This window comes from Solanum stenotomum, chromosome 5 (assembly GCF_019186545.1).
Source record: "Solanum stenotomum isolate F172 chromosome 5, ASM1918654v1, whole genome shotgun sequence".
Taxonomy (NCBI): Eukaryota; Viridiplantae; Streptophyta; class Magnoliopsida; order Solanales; family Solanaceae; genus Solanum; species Solanum stenotomum.
In genome coordinates, this window is record NC_064286.1 from 62,872,496 (window position 1) to 62,893,877 (window position 21,382).

Below are 21,382 nucleotides of genomic sequence, written 5' to 3' on the forward strand. Positions count from 1 at the left end.
ACTGGCAACTCTCATCATTGTGGCTGATTGGCTTCTGAGGCCCAATATCTATGCAGCACCCAGTCCAATTGTTAATAAGTTAATATGACGATGGTCTTTGTTCCTTGACTTCGAGACCCAAGCACACTTGTTAAAGTTGCCAACACTCTCTGCTGATTCATAGAATTGGGTTCCAAGTATTTTATCAGGCAAGCAATAAAATGGCCATATATGTGACTTTCTCGTACTTGTTTTCAATAGTCTACCTTCTGAAGCTGTCTGTAACTTCCGAAAGAAACGAAGCATGAGGTTCTGTTTGCCAGAAACTTGTTTGGTTAAGATCTTCTTATAATCTTTTGGAAAGAACATTTAAGTGGAGTTCATCTCACAGAACATTTGCAACCCTTAAGAAAACTACAACTCTCTATGCACTTATTCTTTTTGCACAAAATTTTTCTTCAAGAATAGTCCAAATGCCTAGTAGCTCCAACTTTTTGCATCATCATGGGAGTAATCTTATAATTATATTAGCTATGAGATATCTCCATTACCATTTGAAATGACTATTTTATACCTATTAAATCTCTGGCTATTTGCCCCTCCTAAGCTCTTCAGGTTGTGTAGTTTGATAAAGAACTCATGATATGCTTGTGGCACTTTACTGTTTGCTTCAATCTGTATGCCAATATGCTAATATATTTTGCAATATGAGATGTTCTTTTCTTGAATATACTTTAACTCTTTGCACTCTGTTACTTCCCTTTCCCATTTGCACCTTGTTACTATTTTGCTTTCATAGTGAGGTGAGAAAAGAATGTGTCTTTTGGACTTACTGCTATTTGTCTGAGTATCTTTTAGCTCTCTTTGCAGATTTTTATCCATGAGAAGAATTGTCTGGGTTCAGGAATGAGAGGAGGAGGAGGATCAAATTTGAAGGAGAGTGTTTCCTGGTACTGGATTTGGCGAGTTTTCTGGATGCAAATACAGTGGATTCCATTTTTTCTCTTTATGGAATTTATTGAGGATCTATCGGAAACAGTCTCCCTGCCCTCTCAAAGTAGGGGTAAGATCTGCGTACACACTACCAACCTGTAAGATTATACTGTGTTTGTTGTTGTCGTCTATTTAACTAAGAAACTTCAACTTGCTCAGGATTGAGCATAGTCGTTTTTTTTGTTGTTGGTCAGCTAAGAAACTCATGGTGGTTTGAAATACATATGCGACGACTGCATTGTAGTTGTCTAGGCTAGTGCATTGTGTAACAGATAAGAGGTTATTAGTTTATTGAATATTCAGAAGGCCAGAGGTGAAAAGAGTGCACCTCAAGTACTCCATTTTGTCCATTCTATATTAGACTTAAACGAAGCAACATGGACAATATAAATTCGTATAATCAATTTTGACTTGTTTGGAATTGAAACGTAATTATTATGTACAATCAGAAAATGTGACATCAATGCTTTTGATAATCCAGATTGATAAAACACAGTATCATTATCACATCCTCCTGAAAATTTTAGCTCATCTGCTGAAAATGGTTGACATTGCAAAAAATAGTAGCATATAGCACTACCTGATATTTTGGTGGATGGATTATCATTCATTATCTTACATTACATTATTGTCAGCTGTACCAAAATACTCTCGATTGTGACCAATGCAGTTGCAACTAAATTAGCCTCTTGTCCCACAAATCCATGAGTAATCATTTGTTATACAAGCAACTTGAAAACCTTTAACCAGATATCTCAAGTTCGAGCCTTAGGATCGGAGAAACTGTGGGTAAAGAGCGCTTCTCTACGCTGCGTGAATCTGGATAATCGAGTTAGTAGGTTTCAGTTACTGGACACATGAAAGCAAAAAAAGGAACTTGAAATATTATTCTCAAGTCTCAACTTACCTTAAATTGCACCTTTTCACCTAACTATTTCTTTCATCCCAATACCCCCACAAACTTTTTACCATCAACCTCTTATCACATCTTTTTATGTTTTCTTAATTATTTTAGAGCAAGAAATCCATCCCCAGCATGCTATATAACTGGTGCAGATTCTCCTTTTCCCTCCATCATCAGACAACTTCAAATTAAGCTTAAATCAAGAAACAAAAAAATGACTTACAACTTGTCATCTTTACCTTTCTTGTTCTTCTTGCTCCAATTCACTTGCAATTTGGCTCAAGCACCAGCTATTTCTTCTCCTCCGGCCCCAGTATTACCCACAATTGTAGCCTCTGCTCCGGCTCCAGGACCACCTGGTCCGCCAAATTAAATGTGGTAAAAATCATTGGGAAAGCTGGATCATATTCGACGTTCATCAAGTTGTTACAAATCACTCAAGAAGTTGGCGAAATCACCTCATTACTAAATAACTCCAACACCATAACCATGTTTATTCCATCGGATGGTGCTTTCTTGAACCTGAAAACTGGCACCCTCAACTCTTTCAGTGATCAGCGGAAAGCTGAATTGGTTAAATTCCATATCCTCCCTTCATATTTCTCCCTGTCACAGTTCCAAACGGCTAGCAACCCTTTACACACACAAGCCGGAGGAACCACTAATCGTGAATTCCCCATCAATATAACAACAAATGGGACAGCAGTGAACATAACAACTGGGATTGTGAATGCAAGTGTATCCAGCACAATTTACACTGACAATCAATTAGCTATTTACCAAGTGGATAAAGTACTGCTTCCTTTGCAATTCTTTGCCCCACCGTTACCACCAGCACCTGCTCCAGTGCCATCGAAGCCAAAAAAGGACGATCCTTCCTCTGTTAATGTTGTTCCATCTACTGCCACTTCTCTTCTTCCCCACATGTTCCGGGGAGTGGTCTATCCTGGCTGCTTTTTCTTCTTCTCTGTTTGCTATGCATATATGAGCTACTAAGTCACATGCAATGCCAGCATGCTTGTGATATTATGTTGTGTACATTTGAGTGGAACTTAATAAAATGTTAATTTTCGCTAGCTATCCAATAGTTTTCCTCATTTACAGACAGCTAAAAGCAAAAAAAAAAAAAAACTAGCTAAACCTCCATTGCCACCAGCTATAGTTAATATTCGGGTAAGATGAAGCCATCTTCACGCCTCACTACAGAGCATCAAACAATGGTCAAAACTAGCGAAAGAAAAAAACTGGGTATAAACCAATAGTTTAGGTGTGTAGTTGGCAATTTCACCATAGTTTAGGTGTGTAGTTGGCAATTTCACCATAGTTTAGGTCTGTTTCTATGTTTAAAGAATTAGAGGTGGAAATAAACTGTCTACTTGTTGTCAAGTTATCAAAGTGTACACGCACTATCACCCTTTAGGGCTTTTATTGAAGATTGTAAAAATTTGCTGGAAACCACGAAGGCAACTATTTATATACATCTGGTCAAAAGAGAACAGACTGCCGGATTTCTGGCTAATGAAGGTCACAGACATAAAGAGGGTTTGATCACATGGAAAGCTCTGCTCAAGAAAATGGAGTTTTTTCTCTAGGTCGATTCAAGTCATGTTGCTTATGAATGATCAAAAATAAGTTGTCTTTTCCCATGTCAGGAAAAACAAATAAACTAATTTTGCAAGTCTTGTGATCTTGAACTAGGGGTGAAACAATCTAAGACACACATAAAAAGTTTTGCTCTCCTGTCAAGAAAATTTCATCCCTTCTGCACTATTAAATGTAAAATATAATTTTCCAGTCAAATTTCATCCAAGGAAAATTGCACAGAAATATAGATGTGTGGTCATAGGACTTGCATTTGTCACCTACAAAGGATTATTTAGCATTATACTGCATTTTTTTTCCAGTGACATATAGGCATATCATTAAATAAACTTTTTGTTACAAAAGTTAGTTTTATGAGTTTGATGCATTAAACTAAAAATTGAATGTGCAATTACTGCTCAGAGAGGAAGAGGGAAAAAGGTGATTTTTTCTTCTAGAGAAGTACAAGCAGAAAAGTGTGGCAAAATTACCTTTGAAATCCAGAATGGTTGAAGCAAATTTCTCAGCATCATTAATCATTATCAATCCTCCTGAAAGTATTAGCTCATCTGCTAAAAATGGTTGTGATATCCTGTCAAGCGTTAAAACTGCAAAAAGATAGCAGATAACACAACAATTATATGGATAATCATTTGTTATCTTACATTACATTATCATCAGCTGTACCAAGATATTCTCGACTGTGACCAGTGTAGTTGCAACTAAATTAGCCTCTTGGCCCACAAATCCATAAGTAATCATTTATGGTTGTCCTATACCTATGTTGTGATTCCATACATGCAACTTGAAATATACCACCAATGAGTCTGGTGGGATGGATGTTATCTTTTACTTTACCTTTAACTAGAGATCTCAAGTTCGAGCTCTGCAAATGGAGATACTCTTGGAAGGAAGTGTTTCTCTCTTCCACGCAATACGAAATGGATTAGTAGAGTGAATAGGCCCCTAAACGCATAAAGCCAAAAAAAAAAAGAACTTGAAATATTTTTACGTAACTACTTAACCCATCTCAAATCACACAAGATAAACTGAATGGCCGTTTCACTGTCCGGCCTCGTATGAGGATGGAAAACTAGAGCATTTTATCCATAGGTGGATATAAAATCGTGAATACAATAATTTCTGATTGACAATGTTCCCAGGAAAAAAAAGATATTTTGGAGGAAGGACGAACATGATTGACGTGCTATACATATAAATCGGATCTATATAATGGCATCTACAAAGGAATTAGTTCATTTGCCCTGCTGTTTTTCCCTTCATAAGCAAGCTAGCAGCTGCATTATAACAGTACATAACATATTATTCTAAACTCACCTGAAATTGCACCTTTTCACCTAACTATTTCTTTCATCCCAATACCCCAGATACTTTTATCCCCAAACCTATTATCATATCTTTTTTTTTTCTTAATTGTTTTAGAGCAAGACATCCACCCCAGCTCACTATATAACTGGCGCACATACTCCTTCTCCCTCCATAGTCAGACAACTCCAAATTAAGCTAAATCAAGAGAGAAAATGACTTACAACTTAGTGGCACCTTTTCTTTTACTGTTCTTCTTCTTACTCCAATTCACTTGCAATTTGGCTCAAGCACCTTCTATGGTTCCAATGCAACCAGCTCAATCTTCTGCTCCAGCTTCACTGCCACCAACTATTTCTTCTCCTCCAGCACCAATATTGCCCCCAATTATAGCCTCTGCTCCGGCTCCAGGACCACCTGGTCCGCCAAACGTGATAAAAATCCTTGGGAAAGCAGGACAATATTCGACGTTCATCAAGTTGTTGCAAATCACTCAAGAAGTTGGCGAAATCACCTCATTACTGAACAACTCCAATAGCATAACCATGTTTGTTCCATGGGATGGTGCTTTCTTGAACCTGAAAACTGGCACCCTTAACTCTTTCAGTGATCAGCGGAAAGCTGAATTGGTTAAATTCCATATCATCCCATCATATTTCTCCCTGTCACAGTTCCAAACGGCTAGCAACCCTTTAAACACACAAGCCGGTGGAACCACTAATCGTGAATTCCCCATCAATATAACCACAAATGGGACAGCACTGAACATAACAACAGGGATTGTGAATGCAAGTGTGTCCAGCACAATTTACACTGATAATCAATTAGCTATTTACCAAGTGGATAAAGTGCTCCTCCCTTTGCAGTTTTTTGACCCACCATTACCACCAGCACCTGCTCCAGCACCATCAAAGCCAAAAAAGGATGCTTCCTCGTCAGATTCTTCCTCTGTTAATGCTGTTCCATCTGGTGCCACTTCTCTTCTTCCCTACATGCTTCAGGGAATGGTCTATCCCGACTGCTTTTTCTTCTTCTCTGTTTGCTTTGTGTATATGAGTTAAGAAGTCGTATGCATGTGTGCATGATTGAGGTGTTATGTTATGTACATTCAAGTGTCACTTAATAAGATGTTAATTTTCGGTATGTACTCAAGCATGTTTGAATGTTGCATATTATGTTATCTTTCAAGAGAATTTGAACATCATGAGAGATGACGATGTCTAGGCAAAGACACAGGAGGTGGCTTTAGGTAAGGAATATATAGCACCACATTCCTAAGTTAGCCAATTTCCCAATACAAGCATTGCTCTATTTTCAAAATGTCAGCAAGGACAAAACTTAAAACATGGAAAAGAAAGACACAAGAAGCAAGGCCTGACTACAGTCCCTTTTTTTTAGTTTATCCATCTAATAGCTGAAATTTATTGGCCTGAACAATCTGGATTTGCGGCTGTATAGGGCCCAATAAAGGAACTACTTTCTCCATTCCTAGAAGACTGGACTCGAGACTCTGGTTAAGGGTGGAGTGATCCTATCCATCTTTACCACTCACTTGGTGATCCTTAATTAAACTATAAAATGCCATGAACCTATTTGTTTCACCCAATACCAGCACACCGAAGGTGCTCATCACGGCAGGAGGAAGTCACTCAAAACATAGCTACTATGCAATAAGCCAACAAGAGCACATTTGTTGTTTAATAGTTGTGACTCTATCCTGCAGCCAACTGATTCTTGATTCAAATCTCACCAATGGCTTTACCCTCTTCTTCCTTCTCCTTCCCTCTCCTCACGGGCGCAAAATGGATCACAAAGGGAAAAGGTGATAAGGCCTCTGTTGGGATGTAAAAACTGAACTTGGATATCTTTGGAACAGAGCCAAGCACCACTGTATGAAAATTTCTCAGCCTTTTCCCATAAGACATAGATGGGAACATTGGCATAGTTAAAGGAGAGATGCTTAGGCGAACTGCTTGCTTCAGGCACAAAGTTACATATCTTGCACCATTTCCTCAAATACTCCTTTAAAAATATGACCTTTCCAAGCAATTGACTCATTCTTCACAAGCAGACATCAAATATACTAATTTACGAAGGAAAACTGGAGAAATGGTTAACATACCAAAATTGTTATTGCAGAACTGGAGAAAGCTAACATCTTCTAACTTCAGGTAACTCCTCAAGAACAGCTGTCCACATGTGCAGTCAATAGACCCATTTTCCACTGCTAAGAGGATAGCTTTTGGGTGGTGTTGGGCTGTTGGCTATTGTCCGACAGTAGATTTCGTATTAAAATTCAGTCATGAAATTTGAAAAGAAAAGAGAAATTTATATCGGAGATCCCAGACAAGCCAAACACACCATATAGTAAGTAATAAAAAAGGAACTCAAAGTATTCAACCAAAGCATTGCACAGTTTTAATTATAGAAGGGTTAAACAAAGTGGATCAAACTTACAGCATTTTGTGATCTAATGGTCAGAATATGCACTTTGTCCAACTACTGGAAAATTTAAGAGCCTAACTGTTGGATTATCTAATCTAGGAAGTGAAAGACAAAAGGAAAAAACAACTTAAAACCTAAATCGAAAAATGAGAGGATTACAGTGAAAACAGAAAGATCTATATACAAGAGTGTAGTCGCAACTGTTCCTATATTTACTGTTCAGCACCTTCGCTGACTTAGATCTCCAGAAGTCGTTCAACTGGCTGCCGACATATAGGACACCTATTTGTCTGGATCCTCAAGACTTTTGCACAACCACTGCACATGCACTGCATCAAGGAAAATACTCAATATTTGTGGCATATAATAGTATTGCACCAATAAATAAGACAAACAAAAAACAGTTGTGTCATGTATGGCCTCTTCAATCAATAAATGCATATAAATCAACACAGAAGCTGATGCATTGGTTTATCAAGCACAATGAAACTGATGCATATCATATTTAATGCTAGATACACGATATTGTGTTGACATTTTGAACCATGGCTAGTCTACTAGCCAAAGAAAGGAAATAAGGTGGGGTTTCAGGTCGGGGAAGAATTACTCAAGTTGTATTAGTGAAAACTGTTGCAACAGAAGCTGAATAAACTGTAACATAGATCATTAAAACAAAGCATTCAAGATAGTTGCACATTTATTCAGACCAGCACCTCAGTTGCAAGGGTTACGAAAGGTTAAAGCCATACCATGTGTCGACATGGAAGTACAGTTGTGTCCCGAGGTTCAGAAAGGCATATCACACATTCTTTCCCAGGATCATTTCCATCAAAGTCATTATCAATTGAATCACCAATCCCATAAATCTCTTGTAATTCATATCTCATGCCATTGACCCAAAGTATTTGCTTCACCACCCTAACATGGTATTCACCTTTATCCTTTTCAAAAACTGCTAGAGTAAGCTGGGAATTTGTGGACCCAGATGCTGCATTCTCATCCTCTGATACACTTTCCCTAACTGGGATTGCCTCTACTTTCACCGCTAATGGATATACATCTGCATCGGCATCTTTGGAGGATTCTGCTTCATCAAACATCGAAAGATCAATGCCAGTTCCTGAGGGTTGCCTAAACTTCTGAGATAAACCTTGTTGAAATTCAACAGTTATTGGTGGAAGTAAGCTTTCTTTCATAGGTGTCAACAAACAATCTTCACCTTCTTTTCCAAAGAAAATGACAGTCAAGCTGCAATAGATTAAAGAAAGAACCAATTTAACATTTTACAAGTAAAAAGAATTGCAAGTGATACTTGAAGATCCATACGAATGACTAAAACTCATTAATGAGTAAGATTTCCAAACAATGAAAACAGACAAAGCACTGATTAAATTTCTAAGCAAGTGTTTGCGAGCATATCTGAAACCGTTCCTAGGCAGAAGACAAATAAGCAATGAAGTACCCTTGAGAAGTAATAAGTACTAGTAAACTAAGGTTTTTTGAAAGATAGAAAGTCTACCGAATACATAAACCTCTTAATAGTTTGTATCTCAAGGAAATGAAGTGCACCTTTTTCCTCTCTTCCTTACCACAGTGGGCATAGCTATAAGAGGGTCTATGCTTCTACACAAGAAGCAGGATACTCTTATAAAGACTTATTATCAATTACACGTTTAGCATCATGAAGGAAAGCAAAGCTTCTTACAAGATATAGAGCACCATCGTAAACTGGTTTCCAGCTCAACCTCTGACCAACTATGTTAAATAGGATATCACCTCAAAAAATCAACCTGAGTAATTCTGAACTCTCACTTAAGCCACAAGATTATTCACATGCCAAAAAGGAAAAAACTTATTCACATGCAGAATGCCATGAGGACATACTATAATTGCAAAGTTTAGATACCAGGATCCTTAATGGTCTTGGGTTGTATTTTCTACAAGTAACTTTACAAAGAAAACTCATGCAGAAAAATCACACTGCTCTCCAAATAGACTAAATTACCCACTTGTCCAGGGATTTGAGATTATATGACTTGCAGCAAAAAAAACATCTCATTATTTCAAGAGCATATAGGGCTGCTGATTAAAGATTTTGAATGATGAAATGCAGGAATATCAACAACTCACAGATAAATTTGTTAGAATGATAACTTGCAAGAACTATCAAGTAGCAACACGACGCAATGTGTAAGGGAATCCCAGAAAATGAACTATGACAAAATCATATCTATGTCAAGAAAACCAAAGTTCGTAAGTCATACAATTTAAGGGAAAATCAGCAAATGAATTGTGTTAACCAAAATCATATACTTATATGTCAAAAAAGTTCAAAACTTTAACACACATATACTGATTAAAATGACACATACAAGACAAACTACCGGATTACACTACATTCCCACATAGAGAGTATACAACAAAATCATGTATGAATCGTTAAACTTATACGAAACATGGAGTATATTATATGAATATGAACCTACTATTTTCATTCTGCAGTTCTAAATCCAGTTTCATTCTAATACTCCACAAAGTTGACATTAAAGACGACTTATGAAATACCATACCCTGATCCACATAGTGAAAGAAAACAATATGGGTCGCATTTTATAGCGTCAACCAAACACAGTACAAATGACCCTTGAAAAGCACAAATTCTTACTCCAACCCCACAAAAAAAGTACCTTCCAGAAATGGTTGCGTCGAAAGTGAAAGCAACAAGGTACTTCCCGGGATTCTTCTCATCAGGCTCAATCCTCAAAGTTTCCTTCTTCAGGTTAACATCATTACGTATTGTCACTGCTTTTTCATGCTCCACGTATGGTACTGGCACTGGGGGTGGCCGCGGCGGCGGCGGCCTCGTATACCCCGGGTACTGATAATACGATGGCCCATGTGGGAATCGAGAAAGATACGGTGTTGCCGCAAACACATACCCGTTCGCACGTATCTCCGGATGAGGTGGCGGCGGTGGTGGTGGGTGGCTCCTCCGGCTGTTGCTTCGTCGCCGGCCGTTCACACCCCTGCTTCCAGCATTTCCCATCTCAAATTTTGAAAGTAAAAACTCTAATTTGGATTACAGATGCTTAATTTTACCTCTGATCACACCATGAAAGAGACAGATTTTTACAGTATTAGACACCCTTTGCTTCCTTTTTTTGCTGAACAGAGAAGAAATCAACAGAAACTCAAAGGGAATTTACTGAATTAGTGAAAATTATGGGTAAAAAGGACATGGTATTCTTTTGAGAAGACAACAAGGAAGATGAAATTGAGAAAGAATGATAGTTCATTGTACAGCTACAGAAATAGTTACAATATGGAGTTGGAAAAGGTAAGTTAAAAAGTTTTGAGTAAAATTTTTTCTATAAAAGTCAAGTATATCCGATAAGTTGGAAACAAGTTATTTTGCGATTAATTATACAAAATAAGTTACTCTTTTTGTTTTTAATTACTTATTTATTTTTGAATTGATACACTTATTAATAAAACAAGAGCAACTTTCACATATAGCAAACACAAAATTCATATTTGTATGCTATAACAAAGTTTGCATAATTGCACTCCATAGCAAACATACATTGTATAATTCGCTATACATATACAAAAAAACAGTTGTATAATTCGTTATACATATACAAAGAAGGCAGTTGTATAATTCGTTATACATATACAAAAGAAAGCAGTTGTATACAAAAGATCAATTGTATAATCTGTGTATGTATAAAATGAGAAAGAGAGAAAGGCAAAAGAAAACTGGTAGGGAAATATTTGTATTGTCTAATTATAAGTGTATAGGACGAAGATATATGTATTTACATGTGTATATACAATTTTCTCTCGTTTTATACAAACAGAAGCGCAATTTATACATTTCGTTTTTGTTTGTATAAGCGAGAGAGGCGAGGGTGGCGAGCGAGATTTGGGAGAGTGGCGAACGAGATCTGGGAGAGGGGAGAAAAGGAACAAAAATATATGTATATATACAATTTCCTCTCGCTTTATACAAACACAAACACATTTTATACATTTGTGTTTGTATAAAAGCGAGAGAGGCGAGCGAGACTGCCACCAAACGAGAGTGGCAAGCCAGATTCCACCAGGGAGAGTGGCGAAAATAGCAATAGTTTGCTATAGGGTACAATTTAATCAAAGTATATTTATAGCATTTAATTTGAATTAATAGCTTACTATTATATACAATTTTCCCATAAAACAATGATAGACATAGTGAGTTTACTATTTCACTATCACAACTCAAAACGAGTCATGAGTGGTACCCACACTTTACCTCCTAAGTGGACGAACCAACGAATTCAACACCAACTTATATTTATTGTTCAACTTACAAAATACTAATCATAATGTGAAAGCTCAAATCTTATTAATGTAAGAAACACAAATCTACTAAAGTCTATTAAATATCGTTTCTCAAAATCTCAGGACATCTAATTTTCAAATAATAAGTCTAAAAGGAGGAAAGACTCAAAATTGTCCCTCATCTTTGGGTTAAGGTTCAAAGTCATCCTTAAGTTTTCACATGGAGCACTAATAGTCCATCATGTTTGCAATATTGGTGCACTTTTGGTCCTCCTCAAAAGTTTTGCCTATTTTTTAACATTAATTTTGTCCACAATTTTATGTAAGGAATGTCCAATCGTCTTTTTATATATTTAGTAGAAATAATAACTCTATGTGAGAGAAGGTGATAAGAAGAACACATTGTTCTGTTCAGTAGAAATATTACTACAGCTAAACTAAGTACGTCTTAACATATGACGTTGGAAGAAAAAAAAAATTTGTACTATTGCACGTGAAATTATCGTGATGAACCTCTCGACTTTACCTGCAATATAATTTCTACTAAACGAAACAAGATGTTTTTCTTCTCACATTCTCTCATATGGAGTNTATACAAAAGATCAATTGTATAATCTGTGTATATATAAAACGAGAAAGAGAGAAAGGCAAAAGAAAACTGGGCAGGGAAATATTTATATTGTATAATTATAAGTGTATAGGACGAAGATATATGTATTTGCATATGTATATACAATTTTCTCTCATTTTATACAAATAGAAGCGCAATTTATACATTTCGTTTTTGTTTGTATAAGCGAGAGAGGCGAGGGTGGCGAGCGAGATCTGGGAGAGGGGAGAGAAGAGAAGAGAACGAAAATATATGTATATATAAAATTTTCTCTCACTTTATACAAACACAAACACATTTTATACATTTGTGTTTGTATAAAAGTGAGAGAGGCGAGTGAGACTGTCACCAAACGAGAGTGGCGAGCGAGATTCCACCAGGGAGAGTGACGAAAATAGCAATAGTTTGATGTAGGGTACAATTAAATCAAAGTATATTTATAGCATTTAATTTGAATTAATAGTTTACTATTATATACAATTTTCCCATAAAACAATGATGGACATAGTGAGTTTATCATTTCATTATCACAACTCAAAACAAGTCATGAGTGGTACCCACACTTAACCTTCTAAGTGGACGAACCAACGAATTCAACCCCAACTTATATTTATTGTTCAACTTACAAAATACTAATCATAATGTGAAAGCTCAAATCTTATTAATGTAAGAAACACAAATCTACTAAAGTCTATTAAATATCGTTTCTCAAAATCTCAGGACATCTAATTTTCAAATATTAAGTCTAAAAGGAGGAAAGACTCAAAATTGTCTCTCATCTTTGGGTTAAGACTCAAAGTCATCCTTGAGTTTTCACATGGAGCACTAATAGTCCCTCTGTTTGCAATATTGGTGCACTTTTGGTCCTCCTCAAAAGTTTTGCCTATTTTTAACATTAATTTTGTCCACAATTTTATCTAAGGAATGTCCAATTGTCTTTTTATATATTTAGTAAAAATAATAACTCTATGTGAGAGAAGGTGATAAGAAGAACACATTGTTCTGTTCAGTAGAAATATTACTGCAGCTAAACTAAGTACATCTTAACATATGACGTTGGAAGAAAAAAAAATTTGTACTATTGCACGTGAAATTATCGTGATGAACCTCTCGACTCTACCAGCAATACAATTTCTACTAAACGAAACAAGATGTTTTTCTTCTCACATTCTCTCATATGGAGTTATTATTTCTACTAAATATATAAAATGACGATTGAACATATCATACATAAGTTATGGATAAAATCAATTTTAAAAAATAGGCAAAATTTTGGAGGAGGACCAAAAGTGCACCAATATTGCAAACATGAGGGACTATTAGTGCTCCATGTGAAAACTCAATGATGACTTTGAGTCTTAACCCAAAGATGAGGGACTATTTTGAGTCTTTTCTCAGTCTAAAAGTATCAAAGACACCCAAATAAATAAATAAAGTAGTGTGTGTCCAAAAACTAAGGACATATGTCATGACCAAAAGAATCCAACACGAGCTAGAATGAATAGCTCACCCTGGAACCTGATGTGTTGGAGACTAGCTAGAGCTGAGGACTAGTCGAAGTCACTGGTACACTCGCTACACTCCACAAAAGGAAAACGAAGAAAAATACAAGTAGGGGTCAATACAGGGCAACATGTACTGAGTAGATATAATCAGCCGACCCATAATAGAAATTAAAATGCAATAAGTAATACTTAGTATAAAATCAACTATATCACTTAGCAGGTGGCAAGCAACAAACAACATGGACAAATGACAACAACACCGAAGCAAGTACGTAAGCAGTCACAATATCAAGAACACACATGACGACTCATGCCTCCACACCATGCTCTTTTGGGAAATTCGATATATTGAGATAAAGTAATAATTCTTATACAAGCAACCCTAAAGACTATATAGTACTCCTTATCCCACCGATTACCATGCAACATCTCAATTCATGTGGCACAGTATGTTTACCATTTTACTCCTACTAATTATGAAGTGGATGAACTAAAAACTTAAGATTTTCAAAATGTTCTACCATTTTCAAAATAATTAATTGAGAGTATAATAGGTAAAAAAAATTGTCTTTTCTTGATTTGTCAAAATGGACAAGTGAACAAGTAATTAGGGATAGAGTGAGTATTTCATTATGTACATAGATAACTTATTTTATTACTATGATAAAAATTATGGGTGCAAGCACTATTTAATATCTCCAACTCTAATCAAACATAGGATAAAATAATTTTACATTTTGTCTTTAAATTATTATATATTATACCTTACGTTAAACTATAAGGAAATATATTAACTGTTATCAAAAAAAAAAAACATGTCATAAATCTAGCTTCATGCACCCACACCCAAATACCAGAAGTGCACGCGTGACGCATGCATGACACAAAACTCAAGTTGGTTCATACTCCTCCATTTTATTTTATTGATCGCGCTATATCAAAAATAAATATTTTATTTTACTTGTTTATTTAGTAAATCAAAAGAGTTTATTAAAAAAAAACTTATATTATTTTTAATATTAAATAACTATACAAAATAGTAATAATCAAATTTAGAATTTCAAAATACCATTAATAAGGTTAGTTATATTCAGTAAAATACTTATTACTTATTTAATTAAAAAAAAAAAGAAATTAAATATATTGTGTCAAGTCAATTTGGACAAAATAACATAAAACAGAGAATGGGAGTACTGTTCTTCTTAATTTATAATTGAATTCATCTAGAAGATTAACCTTAAAATGCCAACCCAAACGTTGACAAATTCACATTATTCTTGTCATTAAATTATAGTTAATTAAAATTTAACACATACTTTATATTAAAAGTACATGACTTAGTCATGATAAATTAATATAAATTGATATATATAAACATTGAATGCAAATACGTTTTTACTTGTATTAGATGTGTACTCCAAATCAATACATAAATATATAACCATGTTTGTATGCACATATATTTCATTTAATTATGATTAATTAATATATAATTTTAATTATTAGTTAAATTAATTAATCGAAAAAATGATTTAACGTAAATATTGTGTGGATTAAATTTTTCACCTGTGGACAGTCCTCACTACTAAAATGAAGACTAGTCGTTATGAAAGTCACCCATGGCAACCCATGCACCTAACTTTTATTCTATTTTTTGAATTCTCTTTCTTCTTGAAAATGATTTATTTCTCTGTTTAATTCGTTGTAAGATTGATTTTCTCATTAATGAAAAAAAAAAGTCTGAATTTGTCCCTGCAGCTTCATTCAAATCTAAATTTTTTATTTAAAATAATATTTTAAGATACGTTTGGCCTGAAAATTGTAAAAAAAAAAAAAAAAAAGTTTTTTTAAGTGTGATGAAATAATTATTTTACTCTATCATGAGATGAATATTATTTCAGAAAATATTCCCTTTCTCTATTTCTAATCGCATGTGTTATCTGAAGCTCCTAGTGGACATTAAAAGAGATCGTTGAATTTCGATTAATATATTTATATCAAGTAAAATATTATTAACGACACACCTCAAGCTAGCAAAAAATCTCTATGATTATACTTCAACTAACTTTACAAAAAAATCCCCTTGTGAATTGTCTTATATTTGCCTTGTATACTAATGAAGTTTCCTTTTGTTTTATAAATCGGTGAACTTTACATGTCAAAATACTTCAAGGTTTAGTGTTTTTTTGTGTATTAGAAAAGATTATAGTGAAGTGATTTTTATAAAAAGAAATGACAATTATGTGACCATATGTAATTTACTTGACTACCAGTTTAGAATTTGGGAGTATAAGTCATATTTTATGTTTTTTTAGAAAAATACATTCGAACAATCAAATATTCTTTGCAAATTTTTTTATCAAAACATAACTATATCTTCGATTCCAATATCAGAAATTTCAAATAAAATAAAAAATATTTAATTTCTACGATCAATCACTTGCGTAATTTCAAAAAAAAATTGGACAAATTTGCGCCGGCGATGATATTGTTGGGGAGTGGGGGAGGCTACAATTACATACATCACCGTCCACACTAGAAAGTGAATACATCAAAACCAATATTAAGTCAACATATTCATCTCCCCTTCAAATAGAGGACCTTGTCAATATTTTTAATTATTATAAATGAAAATTGAGATTTTAACTTTTGTAAGTTATTAGGTACTAAGATAATAATGGTACATAATACAATGAATCAGAGTTTAATCTAAAATTATTAAATTCGATTAAATATATAATCAACGTACTGACTTCATCCCCGATTATAAAGGGAAAGAAAGACGAAGTCTCAAAATATGTTTTGTAATGGAAACAATTTCAAGTTTTCTAAGAAATATAGAGGGGAATAATTTTTCTTTTTAAGTAAGTAGTCAACAATTTTACTTTTGAAAATTAAATCTACACGTTAGCATCCTTCTCTTATAACGACCAGCATGTCAGTTTGGAAATTGTTAAAAAAATAAGAAATATTTGGACTCTTGAATTACGTTTAAAATATTTATCAAGGATTCAATAAAAAAATTGAATTTTATGTATTATATATTCATTAATTAAATGTCTACACAAATATTTTATTAGGAATCTAGTGTATTAACTTTAAGTTATTGTAGAAATTCATAAACTTAAATTTTGGATATATGTCTCTGCCAGAGAGTCAAACTTTTATTAATAAATTTAAAATATGAAAAAACAAACAAACGAAAAAGTCAAAAAAGGTTCATCATGTACTATATATGCATAAAAATGATTTAATAATTTATAAGCCGTTTAATTTTTTTTTTTAATGAACTCCTCAATCCTATCAGATCGCTCCGACTCATCCACCAACCTCACCCTTGGTGTAATGTCACCAACTCATCATGCGCAACAAGTTGTTCCACCACAAAGCATAAATTATTTGTGGGTTTAAAAGTAGGTAAAACATTGTCAAGCACGATGGAAATGTGTTGCCTAGCCTAGTTTAGAAAGTATTTCTAGCACTTGCACCAATGAATAGGGGTGTAGCCACATAAATTAAAGAATAAAGAAGGATAGATTGAACATCGTTTATCAAAATATTACTGAAAATTATGTAATATAATATATACTTCCTCTGTCCCAATTTATGTGACACTTTTCGTTTTTCGAGAGTCAAACAGTTTAAATTTGACCGGGAATTTGCGTATGAAATCTTCAATTTTTTTGAAATGAAATTTATATATTTGTAAACTACGTAAAAAGTACTGTAAGTCACAACAATTGATAATTCAAAATGTTTAAAAGATCTATGAAAAATTTACTGTCAAAGTTAGACTTGTTTGAATCTCGAAATTTGAAAAGTGTCACATAAAATGGGACGGAGGGAGTACATGTTAAAGATGAAAGTATACTCATGTAATATGTAATATATGTTAAAAATGAAAGTGTACTCATGAATATATATATATATATATATATATATATATAAAATATTTGAACAGTTGTGATGAAAATTTTAAATTCGTCACTAACAAAGACTAATGTCACGTCTGATCAATTGAATCTTACACAAGTATATACGTATGATAGGAAGAGTAGAATAGTTAGGTGAAGTGATCAAATAATTAGGTTGTACTGTTGTAGTATGATTAACTCTATGTACTTGTATTCTCTTTTCAATTGATGCAATGTAATTTTGCTCGGTATTTAGAAAAAAATATTGAAATTTATGGTCGTGATTTTAAACATGTCATAATATTTGAGTGATTATAAGATTTTTGATATTTTGTGATTTTAAACATATCATAACTAATGGTGAAGTCAGAAATTTTGTTAAGAATATAAATTTTGTTTTAGAGTATTCGGAAAAAAAATTGACTTATATATTTGTATAATTTTCTATATTATACGTAGTATAGTTTTTTGACACAAAGTGTGAAGACAACCATTCTACACTACATTTGGCTACGTCTTTAAACTATTGACAGTTGTAAAAACACTGTTCTACTTGAGTAGCTAAACTTAGATACACTCCTAATCACTTCTGATCCGCCACATTAATAGTCTCAAACTCTTGGAAAGGCATGGGATCTTAATAAAAAATTGAGAGAAGCTTAGAAAAAATCTCTGAACTTGAAGAGAATTTAGGGGTGCATTCTACTCATATTGCAAGATCAGGTGAAACTATACAAACTGTAATTAATTCTCAAAGTTGTCTAGTTTACTAAAACTAAAATGTGAATACTCTACTTTAATTAGCTTATGACCAGAGTGGATAACTTTGAAGTTTGAAGAATCATATAAGTATCTCTCAGTTAGCTACCATACAATAATTAATATGATGATTGATAAATGATGACCATTGACCACTGTCCACTAAACAAAAATTTCAATCAATTGATACATATACATCATGATTAATATGATTGACAAGGCTAGCTTTATTTGAAAGATAAAAACAAAAATACAAAGAATCGATAAATTTTATAGCTAGATAGTAAATTTTGTCGCTATAAAATTTATCGTTATTAGTGATAAATTTGCAGTTCCTTCTATTATTAGTTTTTAAGTGGAACTAGTAAGATACTTAAAATATTATTTTTATAAAATATGAGAAAGTCGTATACTTCAAAGATTAGATATGGTCAAAATATGTGGGCACGATATTATATTTGTCCATTAAATGAAGCACTTTTCTATTTTAATTTCCTTCCATCCTCTTCTTTCTATGTTAATTTCAGAAATTAATTAGCCATTAAAGAGTTATGAAGTTTTCTTTTGCATTTTCCAATTGTTTTAATCCATCATCTGATATTATGGAAATTAACCAAATTATTCCATATGGTAATTAACTTCTCTAATCCCATTTGTACATTCTTAATTGTAATTACAACTGCTTAATTAATTAAATTGTACATATCTTAATTATTGTAGAAACAGGTGGAAAAAGAGTTCAAAAATTCTCTATTTTTTCTTACAAAGAATTGAAGGTAGCAACTCATGGATTTAGAGCATCAAATCGAATTGGAGAAGGAGGATTTGGTTCTGTTTACAAGGTACATTTTTTTATCCAACTTCTAACTTTACAAGTTCTGAAGTCTATAACATATTGTTGAAAAGTTTAGAAGAATTTTCACTCGTCCCTTCTCAGACCCCACTTATGAAAATGTTGTTGTTGTTGTATATATTTGTTGGCTATTTTGTTAGGTGGACGACTATTTAAGTTAATTTTGTGCATTTTTTTGAAAAGGGTCGGCTTGAAGATGGAAGCTTTGTGGCAGTAAAAGTTTTATTAATAGAATTAGAATCAATGAGAGGTGAAAGGGAATTTATATCAGAAATAGCTGCATTGTCTAATATTAGACATGAAAATCTTGTCACCCTCAGAGGATATTGTGTTGATGGGACTAAAAGACTCTTAGTCTATGATTACATGGAAAATAATTGTCTTTCACAAACATTACTAGGTAATTCTTTCATCTCGCGTGTTTTAAATTTTGAATTTTACTTCTATATACTGACAAAGTCATAGTCATGTGACAAGAAGGTCACTGATTTGAGCTGTGAAAACAGTCTCTTGCAGAAATGTAGGATAAGACTGCATATAATAGACTCTTGTGGTCTGGCCCTACACCTGACCCCACACATAGTGATGTGTGGGAGTTTAGTACACCGGGCTACCCAATAAAGTGTGGATCACATCGATCCGAACCACATTAATTATTGTTAACTACAAATTACAACTCATAATAACATGGTTGTTTGACAAGCAGGGGAAGAACAGAACAGAAGTAAATTTACATGGGAACTTAGAAGAGAAATTTCGAAAGGAATAGCAAAGGGACTTTCATATCTTCATGAAGAAGTGAATCCTTATGTTGTACATAGAGATATTAAGGCCAGCAACATAGTTCTTGATCACAATTTCACACCAAAAATCGCGGATTTTGGTTTATCTAGGCTATTTTCGAAGAACATTTCACATATTACAACTCGAGTTGCTGGTACATTGTAAGTAACAAATTACAAAATTGTTCTTTCTGATTACACACATCAACTTTACGAGTGTTTAAGCTAATCATGTTATTAATTTCTTGATTAATGTTATGCCTAAAGAGGCTATCTTTCTCCAGAATACGCGATCAGTGGACATTTAACTCGAAAATCAGATGTTTATAGCTTCGGAGTATTATTGCTTGAAATAATCAGTGGTTGCCCTGTTATTGCCTTTGACATTGAGAGAGGAGAACATTTCCTAGTTAAAAAGGTAATTATCAATCACATTTAGTTAATTAATCTTCATCCTACTTGTTTTCCAATCTGATAATCATAATCTTCATTTTTTTAACGAAATTTAGCTCTTATAATCACTGTATAATAAGTGTATAATCAGTGTATATACATTATACACCATCAACTGCTACAAATAATGCTCAATTACTATGTTATTGGCTTGATGAGACATGACAAGATCACATATACTGACAGTATAAAGAATTTTGATTTATCAGTATGTAACACATAACTTGTCATATATATATACACTATAGGTAACTAGTTACACTTTTTACTATGATCAGTTTACCTGTAGTTATCATTTAAGTGATCTGAAGGGGTTATTTTATTTCAGGCATGGGAAATGTACAATTCTGGCAAATTATTAGAGCTAGTGGACCCTATGTTAAATGGAGAATTTTGTGGCGACGAAGCTGTCCGATTCTTGAAAATTGGGTTACTTTGTGTGCAAGAAATAGCCAGTCTACGTCCAAAAATGTCAGCAGTTTTCAACATGATGAACAGTGCAAATTATATGGACTTAGATGACATAAATATTACTCAACCTGGAATTCTTGCTGATTTGGGAGATGTTAAAATAGGTCAAAAACAATCATCTAATAGTTTTTTGTCCAATGTTGTAACTACAGTTAGAAAATGTTGGTACAAAGTGTATATTTCACACACACAAAGTTGGCCTAATACTCTCTTTGAGAAGATATAGGGTTCGAAGCAGAGACAGATTTAGGATTTGAATTTTATAGGTTTTTATAAATATTTCAAGTGAATATACAAGAATAATTAGCTAGGCTCACAAGAAAATAAATAAATATTGTTTCCCTTTAATTTCAACTACTATAAAATTCATTTGTGTAGTGGTAAAGTCTGCGTACACTCTATCATTTCTGGATTCCACTTTGTGGGATTTCACTGAATATGTTTTGTTGTATTAAAATTGATTTGATATAAGTACACGGTGTAA

General features: G+C 33.7%; 2 protein-coding genes and 2 pseudogenes across 2 annotated transcripts; 3 read left to right on the forward strand and 1 right to left on the reverse strand.

Annotated features, from left to right (window-relative positions):
• Positions 1–2,090: 2,090 nt before the first annotated feature.
• LOC125864241 (fasciclin-like arabinogalactan protein 12) lies at positions 2,091–2,872 on the forward strand (annotated as a pseudogene).
• Positions 2,873–4,998: 2,126 nt separating this feature from the next.
• Positions 4,999–5,844, forward strand: LOC125864242 (fasciclin-like arabinogalactan protein 12). Its single transcript, XM_049544152.1, has one exon. The coding sequence runs from the start codon at positions 4,999–5,001 to the stop codon at positions 5,842–5,844; it is 846 nt and encodes a 281-aa protein (XP_049400109.1).
• Positions 5,845–7,178: 1,334 nt separating this feature from the next.
• Positions 7,179–10,502, reverse strand: LOC125864815 (probable E3 ubiquitin-protein ligase LOG2). The gene is made up of 3 exons (XM_049544898.1): positions 9,916–10,502; positions 7,978–8,476; positions 7,179–7,557 (listed from the first exon to the last, which is right to left on the reverse strand). Exons 1-3 carry the CDS (start codon positions 10,272–10,274, stop codon positions 7,465–7,467), a joined length of 951 nt encoding a protein of 316 aa, XP_049400855.1. The 5' UTR covers positions 10,275–10,502; the 3' UTR covers positions 7,179–7,464.
• Positions 10,503–18,847: 8,345 nt separating this feature from the next.
• LOC125864812 (putative serine/threonine-protein kinase) lies at positions 18,848–21,197 on the forward strand (annotated as a pseudogene).
• The last annotated feature ends 185 nt before the right edge of the window (positions 21,198–21,382 follow it).

Coding starts and splice junctions, on each gene's coding strand:
- LOC125864242 (XM_049544152.1), top strand. CDS start 4,999: ATGACTTACAACTTAGTGGCACCTTTTCTTTTACTGTTCTTCTTCTTA.
- LOC125864815 (XM_049544898.1), bottom strand. CDS start 10,274: ATGGGAAATGCTGGAAGCAGGGGTGTGAACGGCCGGCGACGAAGCAAC. Junction 8,477..9,915: donor GACGCAACCATTTCTGGAAG/GTACTTTTTTTG, acceptor AATCTATTGCAG/CTTGACTGTCATTTTCTTTG. Junction 7,558..7,977: donor TACTTCCATGTCGACACATG/GTATGGCTTTAA, acceptor TCCTTGATGCAG/TGCATGTGCAGTGGTTGTGC.